The sequence below is a fragment of the Gekko japonicus genome, unplaced genomic scaffold (assembly GCF_001447785.1).
Source record: "Gekko japonicus isolate JY-2015 unplaced genomic scaffold, Gekko_japonicus_V1.1 scaffold476, whole genome shotgun sequence".
NCBI lineage: Eukaryota > Metazoa > Chordata > Lepidosauria > Squamata > Gekkonidae > Gekko > Gekko japonicus.
The window spans coordinates 185,031-205,043 of NW_015175984.1; the positions used below are offsets into that span (position 1 = coordinate 185,031).

The window sequence follows — 20,013 nt, forward strand, 5'->3', positions numbered from 1 at the left end:
GGGGCAGGAACGCACAGGAACGGAGTTCCGGCTGGCTCCTGAGTTGGCCACGCCCAGCAGGAACTCATTAGCATAATAGGCCACACCCAATAGCAGAAACTCTACATTGGCTACATTAGGGGTGTGTGGCCTAACTTGCAAAGGAGTTCCTGCTACAAAAAAAGGCCCTGGGTTTTGACAACAAACAAGGTAAACAGAATAAGAAGGGAAAGGTGGGTGTGGCTGGATGACCGCACTTCTGGCAACGTGGCGGTGTGGCCTAATGTGCTAATGAGCAGTGCTGTCAGGGTGTGGCTTAACAGGCTAATAAGTTTTGCTGTTGGGTGTGGCCTATTATGCTAATGAGTTCCTGCTGGGCTTTTTCTACAAAAAGACCCCTGGGTGATACTGAGGTCATGCAAGGTCACAGCTTGCATGCCTTACAAGGTACTGAGTGGGTGGCAGCAGCTGGAAAACTATGCCGAGGCTGCTGGCTGATCCGGCGAGGCTGTTTCTAGGCACTACAGCCAAAGGTGTGACCTATCCTTAGTCAAGAGGTGCCCTGCTGGATCCACCCAGTGGTCCATCTCGTTCAGCATCCTGTTCCCTCGGGCCAGCAAAACATGGCACAGAGGCCGAGGCCATCCCCTGATGTTGCTTTCCAGAACTGGTATTCAGAGACTGACTCTGGGTGTGGAGGTTAGTCGTCATGGCTAACGGACATCGATGGGCCTATCCTCCATGCATCTGGTTTTTAAACAAGGGATCTGATACCTTAGCCAGTGGCCATCCACACAGAGTGGATCCTACAATTTAGCTGAGCGAAGTATTTCCTTTTACCCATCGTCCATCAACCACACTGGGTGCCCCAAACATCATAAAAGCTTTCTCTATGCCAGGTGTGAAATTTTAAATAGTTCTCACTTTAGAGAAAAGTGGATACGATAAAATCCCATATTCTTCAGACTCCTTATAGAAGTGATCTAGCCCCTTAACCGACTTGTTTTGCCCTCTTCTCTACCTTTCCCAGCTCTGCAACGTTCTTTTTGAGAGAATGGTTACAGAAAATGCATGTAGGGCTCCAACTAAGGTCTCACCGTAAGGTCCGCACCAGGGTATTATGGTATTCGCCATTTTATTTTCAGTCCCTAATAATCCCCAGCACAGAGGTGGTGTTTTCCACTGCTGCAGCATATTGAGAAGACATTCTCATTGAGCTATCTATCATCCCCAAATCTCTCTCCCTCTCCACCAGTTCAGACGCCATCAGCATGCGTTTAAAGTTACAAGTGTTTGTTTCGGTGCACTTACCTACATTGAACTTCCGTTTGCCCCATTGTTATCCATGTACCCAATTCAGAAAGGGTCCTCCTCGAGCTCTTCACAATCCAATACCTTGGTTTTCACTGCGCCAAATGATCTGGGGTCATTGGCAAATGTGGCCACCATGTTTTTCACTCCTTTTATACTGCGTCTTTCTCCCCAGTGGCGACCTACCCTGTTCTCCTCCCCTCCATTTTGTTCTTACAACAACCCTATGAGGTAGGTTAGGCTGCAAGCGTGTGACTGGCCCAAGGTCACCCAGCAAGCGTCCATGGGGGGGAGTGGGGATTTGAACCTGGGCTTCCCAGGTTCTAGTCCAGCACTAACCACTATGCCACACTGGGTCTTGTATGTCACATCCAATTCCAAATCATTTATATAAAAAATGGGCCCAATACCGTTGTGGGAAAGCACTGCTTTACCTCTATTGCCAGGACAGTCCCTCCCATTCTATATCTGTGTCTTTGATTTTTTGTACCTAAGTGTAGGACTATCTCTATTGAAATTCATTTTATTTGTCTCAGCCCACTGTTCCAGCCTATCTAGATCGTTTTGAATCCTGACTCTGTCTTCTTCAGAATTAGCAATCCCACCTAACTTCGTGTCATCTGCTAATTTGATAAGCATCCCCTCTATGTTTTCTTCCAGGTCATTTATAAAAACATTGAACGCCGGGCCTAGGACCGAGCCCTGTGGCACTCCACTAGAGACTTCCCTCCACGTAGACGCAGAGCCATTTACGAGCCCTTGTTGGGTACAATTTTTCAACCAACCATGAAATCCATCCAACGGTTGCATGCTCACTGAGCCAGCTTGGCCTACAGTTTGTGGACACCAGGGGGTCTGAAGAAAGCACAGCCTGTTCCCTGAACTATGATTGAACAAAGCCTTGGCGAAAGGCAGGGATAACTGCTCTTGCACACAGCTGCTCTATTCCGCCGATAGAGAACACGCGTGTATGTTTTGCAGACACTGTGCTTCACGTCGTTTTAACCTGGAAAAATGTGTGGACTGACGAGCTTAGAAACAGTTTTCCCACATTCCTCCCTGTTGCTGCAGTTCATTCCAAAGTTGGAGAAGTTGTTCCTGGACTTTCAGGATCCCGGCAGAGTAACAGCAGCCAAGATTGGCAGGCTGGGGTGAGGTGGAACAAGAGGATGAAACTGCCCCCTGAATCTGAGACTTCTACTCCTCATCCTTACTCACTCCGGGCTGCTCTTCCTCTGCACAGTTCCTGAAAGGATCTTTCTGGGGCTTGGAAAGAGCTACAGCTACTGATAGGAATGTAGGAAAACTACACCTTTTGCACCTGGGAGTGGTAGGGTACTGCCCATTACCCAACACACCCAGCAGTTTCCCAGGCTGTGGGACCCCCATCCCTGGAGCTAACTCAGACAGCTACTGGTGTGTCAGAAACGGGTCACATGCTAGTGTCTTAAACACTCTGTTGGAAGAATAGCTGCCAAAGAGCCATGAACGCTTGAGTGACCCAGAAACTATTTTATGACCAATGAACTTTAGGCTGGCTATGATGGACCCTGTGCCTCTTTTAGCGCCTATCTGGGTGTCAGTTGAAGGCAACGAGTTGCACGATCAAATCACTTTCCCTCTCACACCAAGCGCCCAAGTGTGTCTAGTTCCAGTCTTTGAATAAGCTCACCCTGGGTCTCTGTGAGCTTTCTCCACATGGAAGCCTGTTCGAAAGTGGATCCTCCTGTTCCTCAATATCCCCACAGAGCCAGATTTAAATTTTTGCAGCCATGCAAGTATCCACAAAATGTTGAAGGATTCAGAATAATCATCTCGAAGAGCAATTTGGGTCGTCTTGTTTGAGCAAGTCCTCAGAGAAGGGGCAGCGGCGGCAGCAGCAAGCAGGCATCCCTTCCCCCTCCCTCTTGCCCAGCTCGAACTCCAAGGGAGAAGCCCCGTCCTCCATCTGCCCTACACAAGGGCTGTCAAGGGGAGGGAAAGCAGCCGGTGCCAAATGTCAGCTATGCTGCCATATTGTTTATGGGCCCGGGTTCGCTTTCATGACCTGTGTGCCAGTTGCTTCCGCATTCCTTTCTTTTCCCTTCTCCCCCCTCCTTATCACTGACCTTATAGCCTGCCTGTGTAGTGTCTTCCCATCAATTAACCGTGTAACTAGTTTCGTTTCCCAGCCTTGGCTCTAACAGCTCTGGTCCTCCTTCCCGCCTGCGGGAGTCAGGCCGATTGGCCCATAGGTGGTGGTGGGGGGGTACATTTGAATACCCTATATCTCTGTCTATGTGGTAGTTATTCCTGACAGTGACTTGTGTCTATGTTACCATAGTGCTAGCAATAAAGTATAACCTTCAAAGAAGCGTGTGCTCTGTTGTTTGACTGTGGGTCCTGACATTCTGTCAAACGTCCGTCCAGCCTGGCCCCCTCCTCCATCTTGTGTCTGTGGAACTGAATGGAAACCGCTGGGAAAACGCCTACATTGCAAAGCAGTTTATCGACCGATTCATGACACAAGGAGCAGAGTATGGGTAGATGCATGAACTTTATGTATCATATTAAAAAAAGAGCAGAGGAAAATGAACTGGATTATGTTCTCTAATGCTATTTCAGTATTTGTTTCCTTTTCTCTTTAAAAAAGTTTTAAGTGACCAGAAACCTTATCCACTATATCAGCCGATCCTGGCCCAATACCCAGGACAGTCCGGCAGCCTGGGGCGATCTGCGTGCGTCCTGCATCCTGGATTAAGCTGACTGTCAGCCCCAGTAATTTGGCCTCGGTCAGGAGCTGCAGAAGAGTTTCCTCGTCTGGAGCCTTCAGGACCACCTTCGGCTGGCCGCAATACTCCCACTGTTTCAGGAGTTCGGGGTTCCGGCGCTGAACTTGCTTGTAGGATGAAACGGCAGCATGGGAGCATTGGGCTGCCACTTTGCCCTTGCCCATCTTCAAGTCGTTACGGACCACGATCACCATCTTGAATTCCCCACCTTCGCCCATGATGCTGGCCTCGTTACCCAGTTCGTTGGCAGGCAGGGTCATTCTGGCTTTGGATGGGCGGAAGAGCCGTCCTCGAAGGCCCCAGCCCAGGCAGACCCCACAGGCGACTCCGGCAATGAGGCTGAAGAGGCCAGGCTTAGAAAGGTAATCCATAGTGTTGCCACAGACTAAGGAGAAAATAAATGTTCAGAGGGTTATTGGAATGCTCACAGTTGTAAAGAATGACAATTTCAGACTCAGAGTGAAGCCTACGTGCTGCATGGGACAGAGACGGAGAGATGGATTTGGAAGGTGAAGACTTGTGTTTAAATTCTTATTGTGACAGGAAGTTTAACATGGAAGCTTTACATCTAGCCACCTTGCAGGCATGCAGTGAGGCCCATGGGAACCCCTTAATGCATACTCCTCTACATTTCTTAGAAGAAAGGGTGGAATGCAGGCATGATTAATAGGCCCAGCTTGTGAACATGCCCCACACTTACTATTTTGCATCGTAAGCTGTTTTCAGACTACTTTAGACCTTTTAGGTGTTTTTATCAGTTGTTTTCGTCATATTGTTTATATTGTAAGCCACCTTGAGTTCTGCAAAGGAGAAAGGTAGCTAATGTTTTAAATAATAACAACACTATTTTCTTGTACTAAAACAGGAGAATAAAAATATTTTAGCAAAGACAGAAAGCTGCCAGAACTGGTGATTTTCGAGTGGTCATCTCTACAGTCACACCACCTGCCCATCCTTCCCCACTGCTGTCGCTTCAGTACTTTTCTCTGGTTATTGACATGACAGTGGTCAGAAGGAACTGGCGGGATGTCTGTGCCCCTCCTCTTTGGGCATGCGCAGTGGGGTTCCCGCACATGACTGGAGAGGCGCGAAAATCCCTTTGTGAGCTTTGCATACCACCGATACAGATCAGCACAGGCGCATAATCCCATGGGTGTGACTGCACAGATGACCACTCGAAGATCACCAGTTACAGGTAAGCAACCTGTTTTTCCATACCATAATCCACCTTTGCAACATCGAAATGTACTTTTAAAGATCCATTCCACTGATGTGTTGGGGGTTGTCTCAGGAATATTTAGACAAATTCCACTTTGCTTTGGGTCCCCCATTCCAGTTTTCTTACTTTAAGATGCATAAAATGTCTGGAGGGGGAGCATAACAAACTGATATTCCCCAACTGCTTTAATTTAGAAAAGAATCCTACTATTTGATATTTTTATCTCATTGTGCCTCCAGTGAGCTCAACGGGGTGCATTCTTCTCTGCTCTTTCATTTTAATCCTGCGAGCTAAATTATGTTGAAAACTACAAGCCCAACATCATCTGACTGCACTTCTTGGCAAAGAGGGCATTTGAATCCAGCTCTCCCTAGTCCTCATGCAATATTCTAACCATGCCAGAACGTGAACAAATCACATTCTCTGGAAGAATTTATTATATATTTCATTTTATAAAAATCCTGCACTCTCCCAGAGGAGGGCCCGTTTGGTGTCGTGGTTAAGTGCGCGGACTCTCGGAGAACCGGGTTTGATTCTCCACTCCTCCACATGCAGCTGCTGGATGACCTTGGGCAAGCCATAGCTCTGTCAGAGCTGTTCTCTTAAGGACAGTTCTCTCAGAGCTCTCTCAACCCCACCTACCTAGGAAATCGAATGAAATAATAAATACCTCACAGGTTGTCTCTTGCGGGGAGGGGAAGGGAAAGGAGTTTGTGAGCCGCTCTGAGACTCCGAGTGAAGGGCGGGGTATAAATCCAATCTCTTCTTCTTCATCCCCAAGGAGCTCAAAGTGGCGCACAAGTTTCCTTTCTTCCGCATTTTCCCCTCACAGCAACCCCGTGAAGAAGGCTGGGCCAAGGAAGAGAGGGACTGAGTGCCAGATTGTGGCCTTGAACCCAGGTCTCCCTAAGGCAGCACTCTAGCCACAACACACCACTATTAGCAAAGGCAAATTGTTTTAACAGGAATAGTTAATGAATTCCAACCCTCCTCTAAGGAGTGATGGGCGGCATGTGAGGTTCTCCCCCTTTTAACCTCACAACAACCCTGTGAGGTGGGCAAGACGCCGCGCCGTCGGGGACTTTCGTGGCTGGGGGCGGAACTCACCCCGGGTTTCGTGGAAGCCCTTCCGCTCCTCCCCGCTTACGTCTTCCCTCCCCCACCACCCATGTGACAAATCAGCAGAGCTCTGCACCTCCAACCTCCTCCTCATGCCTCCTCGAGGCCACCGGGATTCCGATCGCCCCCTTCGCGCCGCCTCAGACCGGCAGCCACGACAAGTTCCGGTTAACACGTCACAAGTGGGCGCGGCCCGTGGCCCCCCTCCCCTCCCTTTTTGCGTGACACAGCGACCAATCGATGACGCGGGTCAGACGCTCGCCCGTGCCCGTGACACCACCGGTGGGCTGGCCAATCCGGAGGGCCCCTGTTTGCGAAGGGCGCTGAACCCCCCCCCCCGTGTGGTGGTGGTGATGATAAGGGCGGCCCCGGAAATGACGCCAACGAGTGCGCTCGAGGACAGGCGACCGGATCCTTGAAGGGGCTGACGTGTGGTGAGACAGAGAGCGAGACAGAGAGAAGCCGCTTCCGGCAAGGGGCGGGGCGGGGCTCGGGGCCCGCCTCCCACTTCCGGGTTGGCCCGCGCCCAGGAGCCGAGAGCCGCAGGAGGGGAAGGAGGCAGCGGCGGAGCCCGAGAAGCCGGACGGAGACGCCGCGCAGAAGAGCCGCGGGCGCCCCGGTGGGGGGAGGAGAGAGAGAGAGAGGAAGGCAAGAAGGAGCCGCGTGAGTGGGGAGGGGCGGCCGAGCTGAGGGAACGCGGTTGCCAGAGGAGACGTGACGGGGTCGAGGGAGGCTGCCCGTCTCCCCATCCCGCTCGGGCCGCTCCCTCGGAGTCCCCTCTCAGGAATGGGGGGGGGGCGGCAGGCGCCCCTTTTGGAGCTCTCGGCGAGTGTCGGCTGGGCGGCCAACGCGGGCTTGTGTTCGAATCCCGACCTCCCCCGCGCCCTGCATCTCACTCGCCCTTCCCCTCGTCAGCTAAAGGGGGACGGGGACCTGTGCTGTTCCCAGGGGCGGATTAACCATTAAACAGGCTAAGCACGTGCTTAGGGTTAGGGTTAGGGTTGGGGAAAGGGTGAAAAGGAAAAGGAAAAAAACGAATGAAGATTTGTAAAAAGCATGGCTATTGTGTTATCCTATGAATAAATTTTTGTGTTGCTGCAACCTGCATTGTGTATCTGATCAGACAGGTCAACCACTAAAATGGACTGGGGGTCAGTGTGGAAAGGAGGGGGGCACCAAGATTGGTCAGTGCTGAGGGCACCCGTGAGCCTTCATCCGGCCCTGGCTGTTCCCACAGTGCTTTCCTTGCTCAGGGCGCTTCACGCGTTCAGGACTCCTGCCCGGTCGTGGCCCCGGTCTGTGCAGTGCCTGCTGGAGCATTGAAGAGGAGATAGGCGAGGCCCCTGCCCCGAAGAGCTTGCAGTCTTTGCAGGTGGTGGGTCGGGGAAGGAGAAGGCTGCAGGCCAGCGAGTGCATTTGTGCCTCTCTAGAGAGGGAAGACTCGGGAGATTTGGCAAGAGTTTTCACAGCTAGATGCGGGTGGGGTGACCTGGTTCAGCTGTGCCTTGCGAGATTTGCGCAGGTGTAGGCCGTGGGTGTCGCTAAAAACTGCCTGCCAGATGGCTGTGAGGTTCAGAAGGCCTGTAGTCTCTGGCATCTGTGCCCCTGTGGTGGGTGAACAGGAGCTTGATGTAACTGTGGAAAGAGCCCAGTCTAGTCTGTTTTATGGTCGCTTTCATCCTGGGTGCCGTGATACACCCTGTGTCTTTTAATAAGCAAACAGCAACTGCTTATTGTATCATAGTAGTAGACAACATGCACCTGCTGGAGCTTCCTATGTGTATTTGTGATAACAATACAGGTGTCCGGCCAACGGAGAGAGGGTCATTTCTGTGCAGTTTAAAAATCCCTGAGTATGGCTGTGCAGATGCTGATTTCTTTCTCTCTGTTCTGTTTTGTCCTTAACTGAGCAGAAGGGTTGCCCTGTCCCTGAGTTAGCCGCACAGCAGCATGCTCCCATAGCTCAAGAATATGGGAATGCTAACTTCCCGCTGGGATCAGTCTAGCTGGTTGAAGGGGGAAATGAGGTTTGTCAAAAAGATATTTTGTTGCAAGACAGCAGTGCAGCTTCCCCAAAGTGGTGGGCTGTAGCATTCTGTGGTGCTGAGGTGTCCTTTCTAAATAGCCTCTGATGTCTGGCAGCCATTGTCCCAGCTGTCCTCCCGTAGAAAGGTCGAGTTTGAGGTAACGTGCATCTTTTCCCTTCAGCCAGAAGGTCCTTCACACCTGAGTGAGATTCTCTCTTGTCCCTTGTACTTGCTCCCTCTAGTGTGCAAATTTAGAATAATTTCCCACCAAGACTAATTCCAAACCTGCTTTCGAAGAAATATGCCCTATACAGGTGATTTTCTGAATCAAAACACGTTTAGAAGGTACCATTTCACAGATTGTGCTTGCTCAGGTTCTGCGGAGCCAGGTGCCTGATACTTAGATGCTTTCCCTGGAAAACACGGAGAGAGCTGGCCCATAGAATCGCTAAGAGTCAGACACGACTGAATGGCCAGCAACAACTGCTCTGTTCCATTACAGTCTATAGCAGGAGTGGCTAACTTGTTCAGAGTGAGAGCAACATAGAATAAACATCAGATGTTTGAGAGCCGTAAGACATGAATAAATATTACACACACATTTTTATTGAAAAAATGCAAATTTGCATTTTATTAACATTAAATGAGACTGCCAAAATAAAAACAAAAAAGGTAGAAACAGACATTGCTGATGATATTTATTTTTTTTCTAATTATATTTATTTAAGAGACAGAGGTGGAAAGAAAGAAGGAAGGAAGAAATTGATAGGGGAGGGAGGGGGAAGGAAGGAAGAGAGAAAGGGAGGGAGGAAGAGAGAAAAAGAAAGAAAAGAGGAAGGAAAGCAAATAGATGGGGGAGGGAGGAAGGGGGAAAGAGAGAGAGAAACAAAGAAAGCAAATAAGAACATAAGAGGAGCCAATGCTGGATCAGGCCAATGGCCCATCAAGTCCAACACTCTGTGTCACACAGTCGCCAGAAATACCAGGTGCCATCAGGAGGTCCACCAGTGGGGCCAGGACACTAGAAGCCCTCCCACTGTTGCCCCCCACCCCAAAGCACCAAGAATACAGAGCATCACTTGTCCCAGACGGAGAGTTCCTATCTATGCCTTGTGGCTAATAGCCACAAATAGATGGGGAGAGATAGGGAAGAAGGAAGAAAGAAGTGGAAAGAAAGCAACTTTAACTTTAAATGTGTTTTTTCAAGCCCCCTCCCCCACACCAGCTGGCTTGGGTAGGGGAAGGGATTTAAAGAGCAGAGGTCATTTCGCGGGGGATTGCAGTCCCCCGGGTGAAGTACGGGGGGCGGGGCACATGACGAAGCCCCGCCCCCTGCTTCCGGCCGCCCCACTCCCGTCCCTCATTCAGCCAGGAGGAGGCAGGAGAAGAGGGAGGGTAAGTTGCTTCCTCCCTGCCTCTCCCCACCCCTGCCTGCCTGGGGCTAGGGAGGGCCTTCACGGGGCTTCCTTACACTCCCGCCGGCCATGCAGGTCCACTGCCGGGCCCCTCATGGGGCTCGGCAGTGGAGCTGCAAGGGCGGCGGCCGGGACCGTTGGGGGCGGGGCGTGTGGCCTTATGACACACTTCTGGTGATGCCAGGGGGTGTGGCCTTATGACACACTTCCGGTGATGTCAGGGGGTGTGGCATATGCTAATGAGTTATGCTAATGAGTTACCCTAGCTCTTTTTCTACGAAACGACCCCAGAGACATACCTTTTCCAAGCTGGCCGGCGGTGCATGTGCGTGTGCTTTGAGAATGCATTTAAAGTTAAAGTTGCTTGCTTTCTCTGCTCCACCAGGGACTACCCAGGGAGGGAAACACTGGCTGGGGAAGGGAAGACCAGTCAAGGAGGCATGCCTCCCCTTCACTTCCCCAGCTGCCCCACCAGGATCCACACAATATGTGTGAAAGAGCCACATGCGGCTCCCAAGCCGCTGTTTGGCCACCCCCGGTCTATAGAGAGATGTGTAGATTTAAAAAGATTTTTCCTACGGTGGCACGCTTGCAAAAGCTGTGAGCAAGTACGGCACAGTGTTTAGAGTGTCAGATTAGGACCTGGAGGCCCCATGGAGAGGGGCTGAGACTCAGTGGAAGAGCCTCTGCTTGACATGCAGAAGGTCCCATGTTCAATCCCCGGCATCGTGTAATTTGCCCCAATCAGCCACTTGGCCTGGAAGACCTAGGTTTGATCCTCCGTCAGCTGCGAAGGTTGCTGAGTGATCTTAAGTTCCAGTTGTTCTGACAGGAATAGTTCTGAACGGGAGCATGCTGCCCAGAGGACCTTTGAAGAAGGCTGGAATAAAATTACAATATATATTGCCACTGGCATGCAAGACAGGTGCAATGACGCCTTATGTGTCACGCAGACCAGTGTTCGTATTATTTATTTGGTTTTTCCATCTCCCCCTTTCTCTCTGTGGTCAGAGTTCTTTCAGCCTTCCCCTTTATCTTTGCAAAAATCCTGTCAGGTAGTTTAGGCTGCAAAATGGTGGCTGATCCCCCCCTCCCTCCTGCCAATCACTCAACAAGCTTCGTGGCAGTTTGAACTTTGGTCTCCTCCGTCCAGGCATGGCACTCTAACTTCTACAGCACAGCAGGACGTATCTCAGGAATCCTACAACAATCCAGAAGAGTAGATCAGGATCATTCTTCTCACATTATGGATGAGTTTGTGGCTGGTGTTGATTTGACTAATACTGTTGACCGCTACACTGTACTGTCTTTTAGTGCTTGGATTTCACTGGGTGCCAAATTTCTTCTGGAGCACATGGATCTGGCTGCAGGCAGGATCTTTGCATTGCAATAGTGCTGTGGGACTTTCTGAATAGTGGTATAATAATTTGAGAAAGTAGGTATAAGCTCCAGTAGCATCTCTAGATACCTTTAAGAAATGTGAGATGGTATGTCTGTTTTGCGGAGCTCTTCTCAAAAGCCAGTTGCTTGATCTGCTAGTTTGATCTGATTAGTTTGATAATGACATCCTGTAAAAACGAATAGTTTTAAAAATAATTGCTCTGAGGTGGTACAAAGACTCTCTCTTATCAGTACAAAAGAGCAGCAGGGTTCTTCCCGTGTATATTTTCATCTGGAACAAACTTCTCTTTGCTCCTTCAAGAGGACTTTTCTCTCTTGTCCTTGCAAGCCACATGGTTCTTTTCTGTTTCTCTCCTTGCTGTTTTCCTTCTGCAGCACTTTGAGTCAGCGTAGTTTAGTTATGCAGAGTGTAAGCTGTGAGCTGGTTCAAATCTCAGTTTACCTGTGAACGCAGATTCAGGTCTCTGATCTGTGTCGGTTCCCCCCACCCCACCAGCATTATGGAAACAGTGCTTGTCTGCCTTGGAAGGCTGTTCAGTGGATTACTTAGTTAACAAATATGAAGTCTTTTCAGCACTTGAAAAGCAGTATGTAAGCACTAAATATTGTCATCATTTGGGGGTGGGGGGGGATATGTGCCATCCAGCTCCACATGCCTTGCTGTATTCTAGACCACTGTGCAGTCCTATCCAAGACTGTCTATATTTGAGTCTGTTTAGATGCTCACAAGCTGGAAGCCCACAAGCAAGTGCCTGGTACAGTGGGGCATTTAGGGGTCATGCCCCCTCACCAGTTAGCCACGCCCACTGTGCTTTCCCCTGACGCTGAAGTGCTTCTCAGCCCGCGTCAGTACCTCTCCCATCCTCCATGCTCCAAATGTCTGCCTGCAGGGCCCGGTGCCCTGACCAAAAGGCAGCCAGCAGGCCACAGACACTGGAGAGGCGCCGGGGAGGTCTTCGGCTGCAGAAGCAGGAAGAAAAACCAGCAAGCCCATGCCTCTCCGACAGGGGGAGGCCTTCTTCCTGCTTCCTTCTTCTCTCCCCCCACACTCCTCTCCGAAGCCCCACCACCCAAGAATTTCTATTTGTGTCCTTGCTCACAAGCAATTGCCAGTTGTGAGGGAAGGAACAATTTGTATATCAGCCCTAGTTCCCTTTCTCAGACCTCTCCCTTCTGTATTCTTTAAGTTCTCAGATGTTTGAATAGGCTAATTCATGGCATGCCCCCTTTAACTCCCACTTAACTGCATTTGGAAGTGTGTTCAGTCTTAGGCCATTTAGTGCCTCTCCCCTCGCTGATTAGTGCCAAAAGCTGCATTTTTCTGCACACCTGACAATTCCCCATGTATACAGAGATCCCTGTCTTGTTTTGGGGTAACCCCATTCTGCTGCTTTCAAGACTGATGCTTAAGTCGGGATTGTGGGATGCCTCCGTGGGAAAAGGAATCTGGACGTAGCCGGTGCTGATGACAAGCCTGGGGCCGAGCCGTGGTGCGAATGCAGGGGTGTCAGTTGGCTCCAAGAGGTGCTGTTGTCATCTTGGGAGGCATGAGGTGGATGTTAGAACTGCGAAGGGAAACAAAACAGCATGATGGACGTCCTCTGGTAGCAACAGGACTTTCTTGGACCAGTTTAAAAGAGCCAGAGTCCAGGAGCACCTTAAAGATTAACAAAATTGTGGCACGGTATGAGCTTTTGTGAGTCGTTCTTTACTCACAAGACCTCATCCCCTGCCACAAATTTTGCTAGTCTTTAAGGTGCTCCTGGACTCTGGCTCTTTTCTACTCCTACAGACAGACTAACATGGCCACCCATCTTGATCTGGGTCGGTTTGTTATTGGATGCACTGCTGCCCCCGTTATTTTCCTTAAGAAGTGTGACCTTTCTCTGTCTTGCGGTAGGGCGTTATGATCTCCCTGCAGGACTGTGCAGTTGGGCCCCGATTAATATTTCAACATGCAGTTGGTTTAATAGTAGGTTGCTGAAGGGTGCGTGTATGTTTGTGTAAGAGAGAAACTTTGCATTTCAGTGGCAGAAGGCGGTGGTAAATGTGAATGAGTTGCGAGGCATGCTCTGGGCTTCCTGTTTGTATATCTGAGTCTGTTTGGAGGATGATTTCCCTGTCTGGTTTAGTTTGAAGCTCCACATTAATTCTCAAGCACTTTTATTACTGCAGAGTTTGGAGGTTGGTGTGTGTGTGTGTTGCTATGTATTTGGGGGAAATAAAACCAAACTGATTCAAGGCTGACATGTGAGGCTCCATTCATGAACCAAATATAGCCCTTCTTGAGGACAAGGTGGTGAGCGATGAAGAGAGGAGATAGCTATAAATATTTCAAATGGTGTTCTCCCTACCAGAGATTTCTGCTCAGGCAGATTCCTCCACAATTGGTAATATCCTTCAGCCTTGACACTGGAAAAGTTTGCTTTTAGAATGAGAAAAAGTAATTTACTCTCAGAAGGGCCAACACCCTTGTATTCTGGGTGCCTTCTGGATGGAGAAAGGCTGGAGCAGTGACTCATACAGAGACTCAACTGGCAGCCTCCGTTGAGTGTTGGATGGGGTTTTTTTTGGGGGGGGGCATATTTATTTCGGTGCTTGAAGGATCTGGTGATCCAGACCTGAGATGAGTTAGAAGTCCCATCCCTAACAGACGCTAACTGGGTCAAAGATGTGCGGGTTTTTTGTGGCACATTGTCTTGATGCATAGGGCATACTGGGTGGGGCATTAGATCTAACTGGAAGGTACAAAATGAAATTAAGAAGGAACAGTTCCTCTCTTACCCAAACATACACACACCCTTCAACAACATAAGAAGGAAAAGCCTCTTCCATTAGGCTTTTATTGCAGTCTCATAAGCTGTAGGGTACTTGCAGGGTCTTGTAGCTTTTGCTCTTTCAAGCCCCCTTTGCAAGATCTTTCATATGAAGAATGACACTTTTTGTTTTGACTCACAGGACAGCAGCTTGATGAGACATGTGGTCACTTTTCTTCATAGATGTTCAGCTGTATGGACAACCTTAGAACCTTAGAACTTAACAATGTGCATTTAGTTTTCTAAAAATGTGAACATTGCACAGTTCTCTTCTTTGACTTTTAGCCTAGAGCAAAAAGATCAGCCTGTAGCCGCAAAACTTTAAAAACTATGAAATTAGAACAGAAATAAAGCAGTGTACCAGGAATAATTTTTACATGTCGATTCAGAGCCTCCTGCAGTTACAGTAGTAGAAGAAGAGGAGATTGGATTTATATCCCGCCCTTCACTACCCAAAGGAGTCTCAGAGCAGCTTACAAACTCCTTTCCCTTCCCCTCCCCTCCCCTCCCCCCCCCACAAAAGTCACCCTGTGAGCAATGATCCCTCTAAGTTGTGAAGTCTTGTGAGCAAAAATTCTATTTTGTGAGTTACTGGCATCAAAGTAGTGAGCGAGCCATTTGGCTACTGCATAAATCAGTTTGCTCTGGAGCCATCCTTCCTGCGCTAAGACAAAAATGTATGAGCTGGAGGCTAAAAAACTGTGAGCCAGCTCACACTAACTCAGCTTAGAGGGAACACTGCCTGTGAGGTAGGCGGGGCTGAGAGAGCTCTGACAGAAACTGCTCTTTTTCAAGGACAGCTCTTGTCAGAACTATGGCTTGCCCAAGGGCATCCAGCCAGGTGCAAGTGGAGGAGTGGGGAATCAAACCCGGTTCTCCCAGTTTAGAGTCCGCCTACTTAACCACTACACCAAACTGGCACTACGCCAGTAGGCAGCTAGTGGGGGAGGCTGTGCTCTGCTGCTAGGTTTCCTCCCGGCTACTGAGGGATGCGACGGCCAGCAGCCTGTGCGCCTGCATTTCCTAGCAAGTAACATCATCATGTCCAGGCCAGCCTGATCTCGGAAGCTAAGCAGGGTCAGCTCTGATTAGTACTTGGATGGGAGACCACTGAGAAAGTCCAGGGTTGCAACGCAGAGGCAGGCAAGGCATGTGCAGAGTCTTCAGTCGTGCAGCAGAGCTCTCTGCTGAACAATGCGTTGGGGATAGGGTTAGAGAACAGGGAAACGATGCAAGCCAATTGTAGACTTTTTGGACACCTCTGGCCGGCCACTTTGGGAAAGAGGATTCTGGATTAGGTAGCCCTTTGGTCTGATTTGGCGGCAGTCGTTGAATGTTTTTAACAGCGTGGCCCGAGAGAGTCGAAGGGCGTTGATTTCTAACTCTTGGGTGCAGGTGGTGTTAAGAATGTAAGAAGAGCTGCCTTCTGTATGTCCCTGTGCGCCAGCTGTGGTCAATCAGGAGGCCATCTGTTGGCTCTGCCATCCCTCAGGATGGCCTGTCAGGCATCGGCCAGAGGCAGGGCCTTTCCATCGTGGCTCCGGCTCTGTGGAATGGGCTCCCTGAAGAGGTGAGGGGGGCCCCTCTCCTTGGAGATCTTCAGGAGGCGCTGTAAGACATGCCTGTTCCCCTGGGCTTTGGAAGGGATTTGAATGGCAGGAGGGAAAGATGGGGTATGTGTGTGTGTGCTGTTTGATTTTTGATTTTAAACTGCGAATGATTGGTACTTAGTGTCATGACCCACCTTGAACTGTGAGAAAAGGCAGCATATCAGTGCTTTAGGAACTAAATCTCGTCTGGCCTCCCGTTCCCGTAGTCAGCCGGGCTTCTGCCAGAGTGGCAGAGAACCGTGATTATATAAATGAAACCCGCAAGTCGACTTTCTCTTCCTGACCTCATTTGTCTTCCCCGGGCACGGAGCTGGATCCCATTTCCCCAGCCCCGCCCACGGAGCCGGCAGCCTTAGCCCTCGCGAAAAGTAGGACGCCTCGCGCGGCCCAGATTGATAGGTGGTGCTGAGGGAACGTGGCCCGTTGCACAACTGGCAGTGTGACAGGGTGCCCCCCCCATGCCCACCTGTTCCAATTCAGTTGCAACACCAGCAAATGAAGGAATGAAACGGGGGATCCGGCAGCACTGGAGGAGGAAGCTCCCGGGGCTACTTGTGCAATGAGCAAAGGATTACTTATGCGTCTTCCAGTGGTGGATTGTGTGCCATAAAGTCATACTGTCTTTACACTGTTGGGAAACGACTTGGCAGCTGTAGAAAAGAGCAAGAGTCCAGGAGCCCCTTAAAGACCAACAAAATTGGTGGCAGGGGAGATGCTTTCGTGAGTCACTGCTCACTTCCTTCAGTGTTTTGTTAGTCTTTAAGGTGCTACTGGACTCTTGCTCTTTTGTACTTGGCAGTCACGAGTCCTGCACAGGGCTTGTGGGGAGAGGAGGAAACACAAGCACAGTTAGACATGTGCTGCACAGACAGCTAAATCTCTTTGACACTTGATCTTTGGAGGAGACCACCACCTGTTGTCCCCAAAGGCCACTTAAGGACATACAACTTCCTGGGCACCCTTTCCAAGAGATAGTTGGCTGGAGTTTCTTTTCTTTAAGGGACTTCAAGCTTGGTTATTTCAAGAGACCTGGCACTGGCTTTATTTGCAGTGCTCCTTTTTTAATGCAAGAGTGATTGTAAGCTCTGCTGCTCTGGTCGGACTGCCTTACTGAGAAATTCCTTGGAGTGGGGGAGAAGGAAGCCCATAATGGCTTTTGGGGAACTGCTCATATCAAGTCCTGCTGGAAAACAGCCACTATGGACTTCCTTTTAAGTCTGTTTTATGTTGTGGATACTTTAGATATGCACCTATAAATAAATGGGAACCCAGCTCCTGCTAACCTTTGGGAGGGGCAGGGTCAGAAGAGAGGCAATAGTGTCTTTTCCAAGTGAGTCTTCTCATAATGTGGACAAAGTGTGATAGCTTGAGTTTGCAATGCTATTACAGTTTTACCTGCAAAGGTATACTATTTGGATGCTTGCAATTATTGCTTGAATTAAAAAAAAGCATTGGTAAATTCGAATTTGAAACGTGCCCAGTGCTGTAGGTGGTTGTGGAAGCTGTTGCACCCCAAGGATATTTTATTGGGAGAACTGGAATAAAAGCCGAACCTAGAAACCCTCGGTTGGAAAGGTGGGCATGGCCTCGCTACTGTTGGCTCCTTTTTAGACCCAGTCCAGGAGTTCCTGAGGCCTCGGAACAGGGCTTTGAACGTGGGTATTCCAGATCCTAGTCCAGCCCTCTAATCAATATATTATGCTGGCTCTCTTTGTGTTGAGGGTCCAGTTAAAGGGGGAAAAGAATTCTAGCATGCACGTGTTCTTCTCAGAGTAGCTGTTTGGATCTTCACCAGTTCACAGATGTCAGCACCGTGATCCCGCACTTCCTAGTTTTAGGGGTGGCGGAGACCTCAGAATAAACATTTCTGTAATGCAGTTGAAGAATAAAAGTGTTTGGTTGTTCGGTTAAACTTTGTGTTGACTTTGTACTCCCCAATAGTCCTTTCTTGTTATACCCAGGCCACAGTGGTTTGCGCTCTTACCTGGGAATAAGCCCTGTTGAATGTACAGGGGCTTGCCTCTGAGTAAATATGCACGGGCGGTGGCAGCGAGCTTTCGTTATAGCTACAGACAAAACTAGCTGTCCTCAACTCATATTTGTGATTCAAGTGGATAATCTCCAAATGGGCAGCCGTGTTTGTCTGTCTGCAGGAGTAGAAAAGAGCAAGAGTCCAGATGCACCTTGTTGTTGTTGTTGTTGTTGTTGTTGTTGTTCAGTCGCACAGTCGAGTCCGACTCTTTGTGACCCCATGGACCACATCGCGCCAGGCCCTCCTGTCTTCCGTCATGCTCCGGAGTTTGCTTGATTTCACGTTCGTTGCATCGATAACACTGTCTGACCATCTCATCCTTTGCCGTCCCCTTCTTCTTTAATCTTCCATCTTTCCCAGCATCAGGGTCTTCTCCAGTGAGTGCCCCCTTCTCATTTGGTGGCCAAAGTATTTGAGCTTCAGCTTCAGTATCTGGCCTTCCAGGGAACAGTCAGGGTTGATTTCTTTTAGGATTGCACTTTAAAGACTAGCAAAATTTGTGGCAGGGGAGGAGCTTTTGTGAGTCACTGAAGTGAGCCGTGACTCACAAAAGCTACCCAGCCACAAATTGAGCTAGTCTTTAAGGTTCTACTGGACTCTTGCTCTTTTCTGCCGCAAGTGGATAAATATATCCTTTAAAATGCCAGCACAGTGCAACTTAATTTATCTCAGCAGCGTCTAATTTATCTCAGCAGCGTCTGAAAGCCACACGTGGCTCTTCTGAGCCTTGTTTCCCGTGGCACTTGCCCCGTGTTTCAAGAAAGTGGACAATTGCTGTAGAACAGGGTTCCCCAACGTGGTGCCCATGGAGACCCTGGTGCCTGCCGACACCTTTCCTGGTGCCCACCAAGTATTTTTAGAAAGTGGGTGGGGCCAGCTGGGACTTTTGCCCAGCAAGGACTCTGATTGGCCACTGGGGAGTTGACTGTGCAGATTTTTTTAAAACGTTGCTTTGGCATCAGCTGCCATAACAGTGCGAGGATCTTCGCTGTGGCAGCTGTTTTGTGGCTGTGTCCGCCACTCCGCCATGCTGCATCCAAATTCCTAGGGTGCCTGTAGGTTCAAAAAGGTTGGGGGGCTCTGCTCTAGGTATTGGAGTGACTTCATCACTCCAATTGATGAGCTGCGGTGGCTCAAGTGGTTAAGACACTGAACTGCAGACCGTGGAAGGTCAGTAGTTCAGCAGTTCGAGACCCGAGTGCCGCATGATGGCGTGAGTTCCCATCTCTAGTTCCAGCTCCTGCCAACCTAGCAGTTCGAAAGCAAGACATTGCAAGTAGATAAATAGGTACCACTTCGGTGGGAAGGTAACCGCATTCCGTGGCGCCTTGGTGTTTAGTCATGCCGGCCACATGACCACGGAAACGTCTTCAGACAGCGCTGGCTCTTCGGCTTTGAAACGGAGATGAGCACCGCAACCCTAGAGTCGGATTCGACTGGCTTTCAAGCAAGGGAACCTTTACCTTTTACATCATTACAACAGAACTGCTTCATTTTTAAAATGCAGCTCAACTAGCCTATGGTGATTATACAAGGTTGTGCAGAAGTTGGGTTTCTATGGTTGGCACTGGGTCGACTCATGCAGCTGGACGAGGTGGTGGAATGGGGTGTACCGCGGTCGAACGCCAGCCCATAAAACATGTGGTTTTTGCTAGCCCCTGTAACGTGTTTTTTACGTTGTACCTCCAATATGTGAGAGGAGCTCTCCTGCTGTGGCGGAGGTAGAACTCCTTCGTCTTTCTCTCAGGATCTCAGGTCAGACCAAGCATTTAAACATGCTCTGGGGAGGGGTCGTGGCTCAGTGGAGGAGCATCTGCTTTGTCTGCAGAAGCCCCCAGGTTCAAAACCCAGTGTCTCCCGTTGAAAGGACCAGGTAGGAGGTCTGAGATCCAGGAGAGCTGCTGCCAGTCTGACTAGATAATACTGACCTTGATGGACCGAGGGGCTGAGTCAGTCCAAAGCAGCTTCGTATGTTCATATGTTCTGTGACAGCTGCAAGTTCTTCTCCAGACCCAGACTTTGCGTATTCAGTAATCCGGACAAGCGTACTTCCTAAATAACGTCCTCCCTGCCGAAAAGGCTCAGAGTGGCTACTCCATTTCTGGACTCATGTGTCCTTTGCTACTGAAGGGACTGGCTTGGGGCGGCGGTGGTGGGGAATTCTCTCTGCCAAAGTGGAGTGCCTTATGGGGTGTCCTAATTCTTGTTCTCTTTCTCTGTCTAATTGAATTTTTCCTTTTGGGTGTTCGGGAGCTAAAAATATCACACTCCCTTTTTTCACTTCCCTCCCCTGCCACCTAATTGCTTCTTAAG

General features: G+C 49.7%; 2 protein-coding genes across 2 annotated transcripts in view; one reads left to right on the forward strand and one right to left on the reverse strand.

Annotated features, from left to right (window-relative positions):
• Window positions 1-3,815: 3,815 nt before the first annotated feature.
• On the reverse strand, window positions 3,816-6,576 carry PTRH2 (peptidyl-tRNA hydrolase 2). Its single transcript, XM_015426283.1, has 2 exons — window positions 6,476-6,576; window positions 3,816-4,446 (listed from the first exon to the last, which is right to left on the reverse strand). Exon 2 carries the CDS (start codon window positions 4,430-4,432, stop codon window positions 3,914-3,916), a length of 519 nt encoding a protein of 172 aa, XP_015281769.1. The 5' UTR covers window positions 4,433-4,446; window positions 6,476-6,576; the 3' UTR covers window positions 3,816-3,913.
• Window positions 6,577-6,925: 349 nt separating this feature from the next.
• The window catches only part of VMP1 (vacuole membrane protein 1), a 141,518-nt gene continuing 128,430 nt past the window's right edge, over window positions 6,926-20,013 (forward strand). The window contains exon 1 of the mRNA XM_015426282.1: window positions 6,926-7,062. The gene's annotated coding sequence lies outside the window, so the exon portion shown is untranslated. The remainder of the gene's footprint in view (window positions 7,063-20,013) is intronic.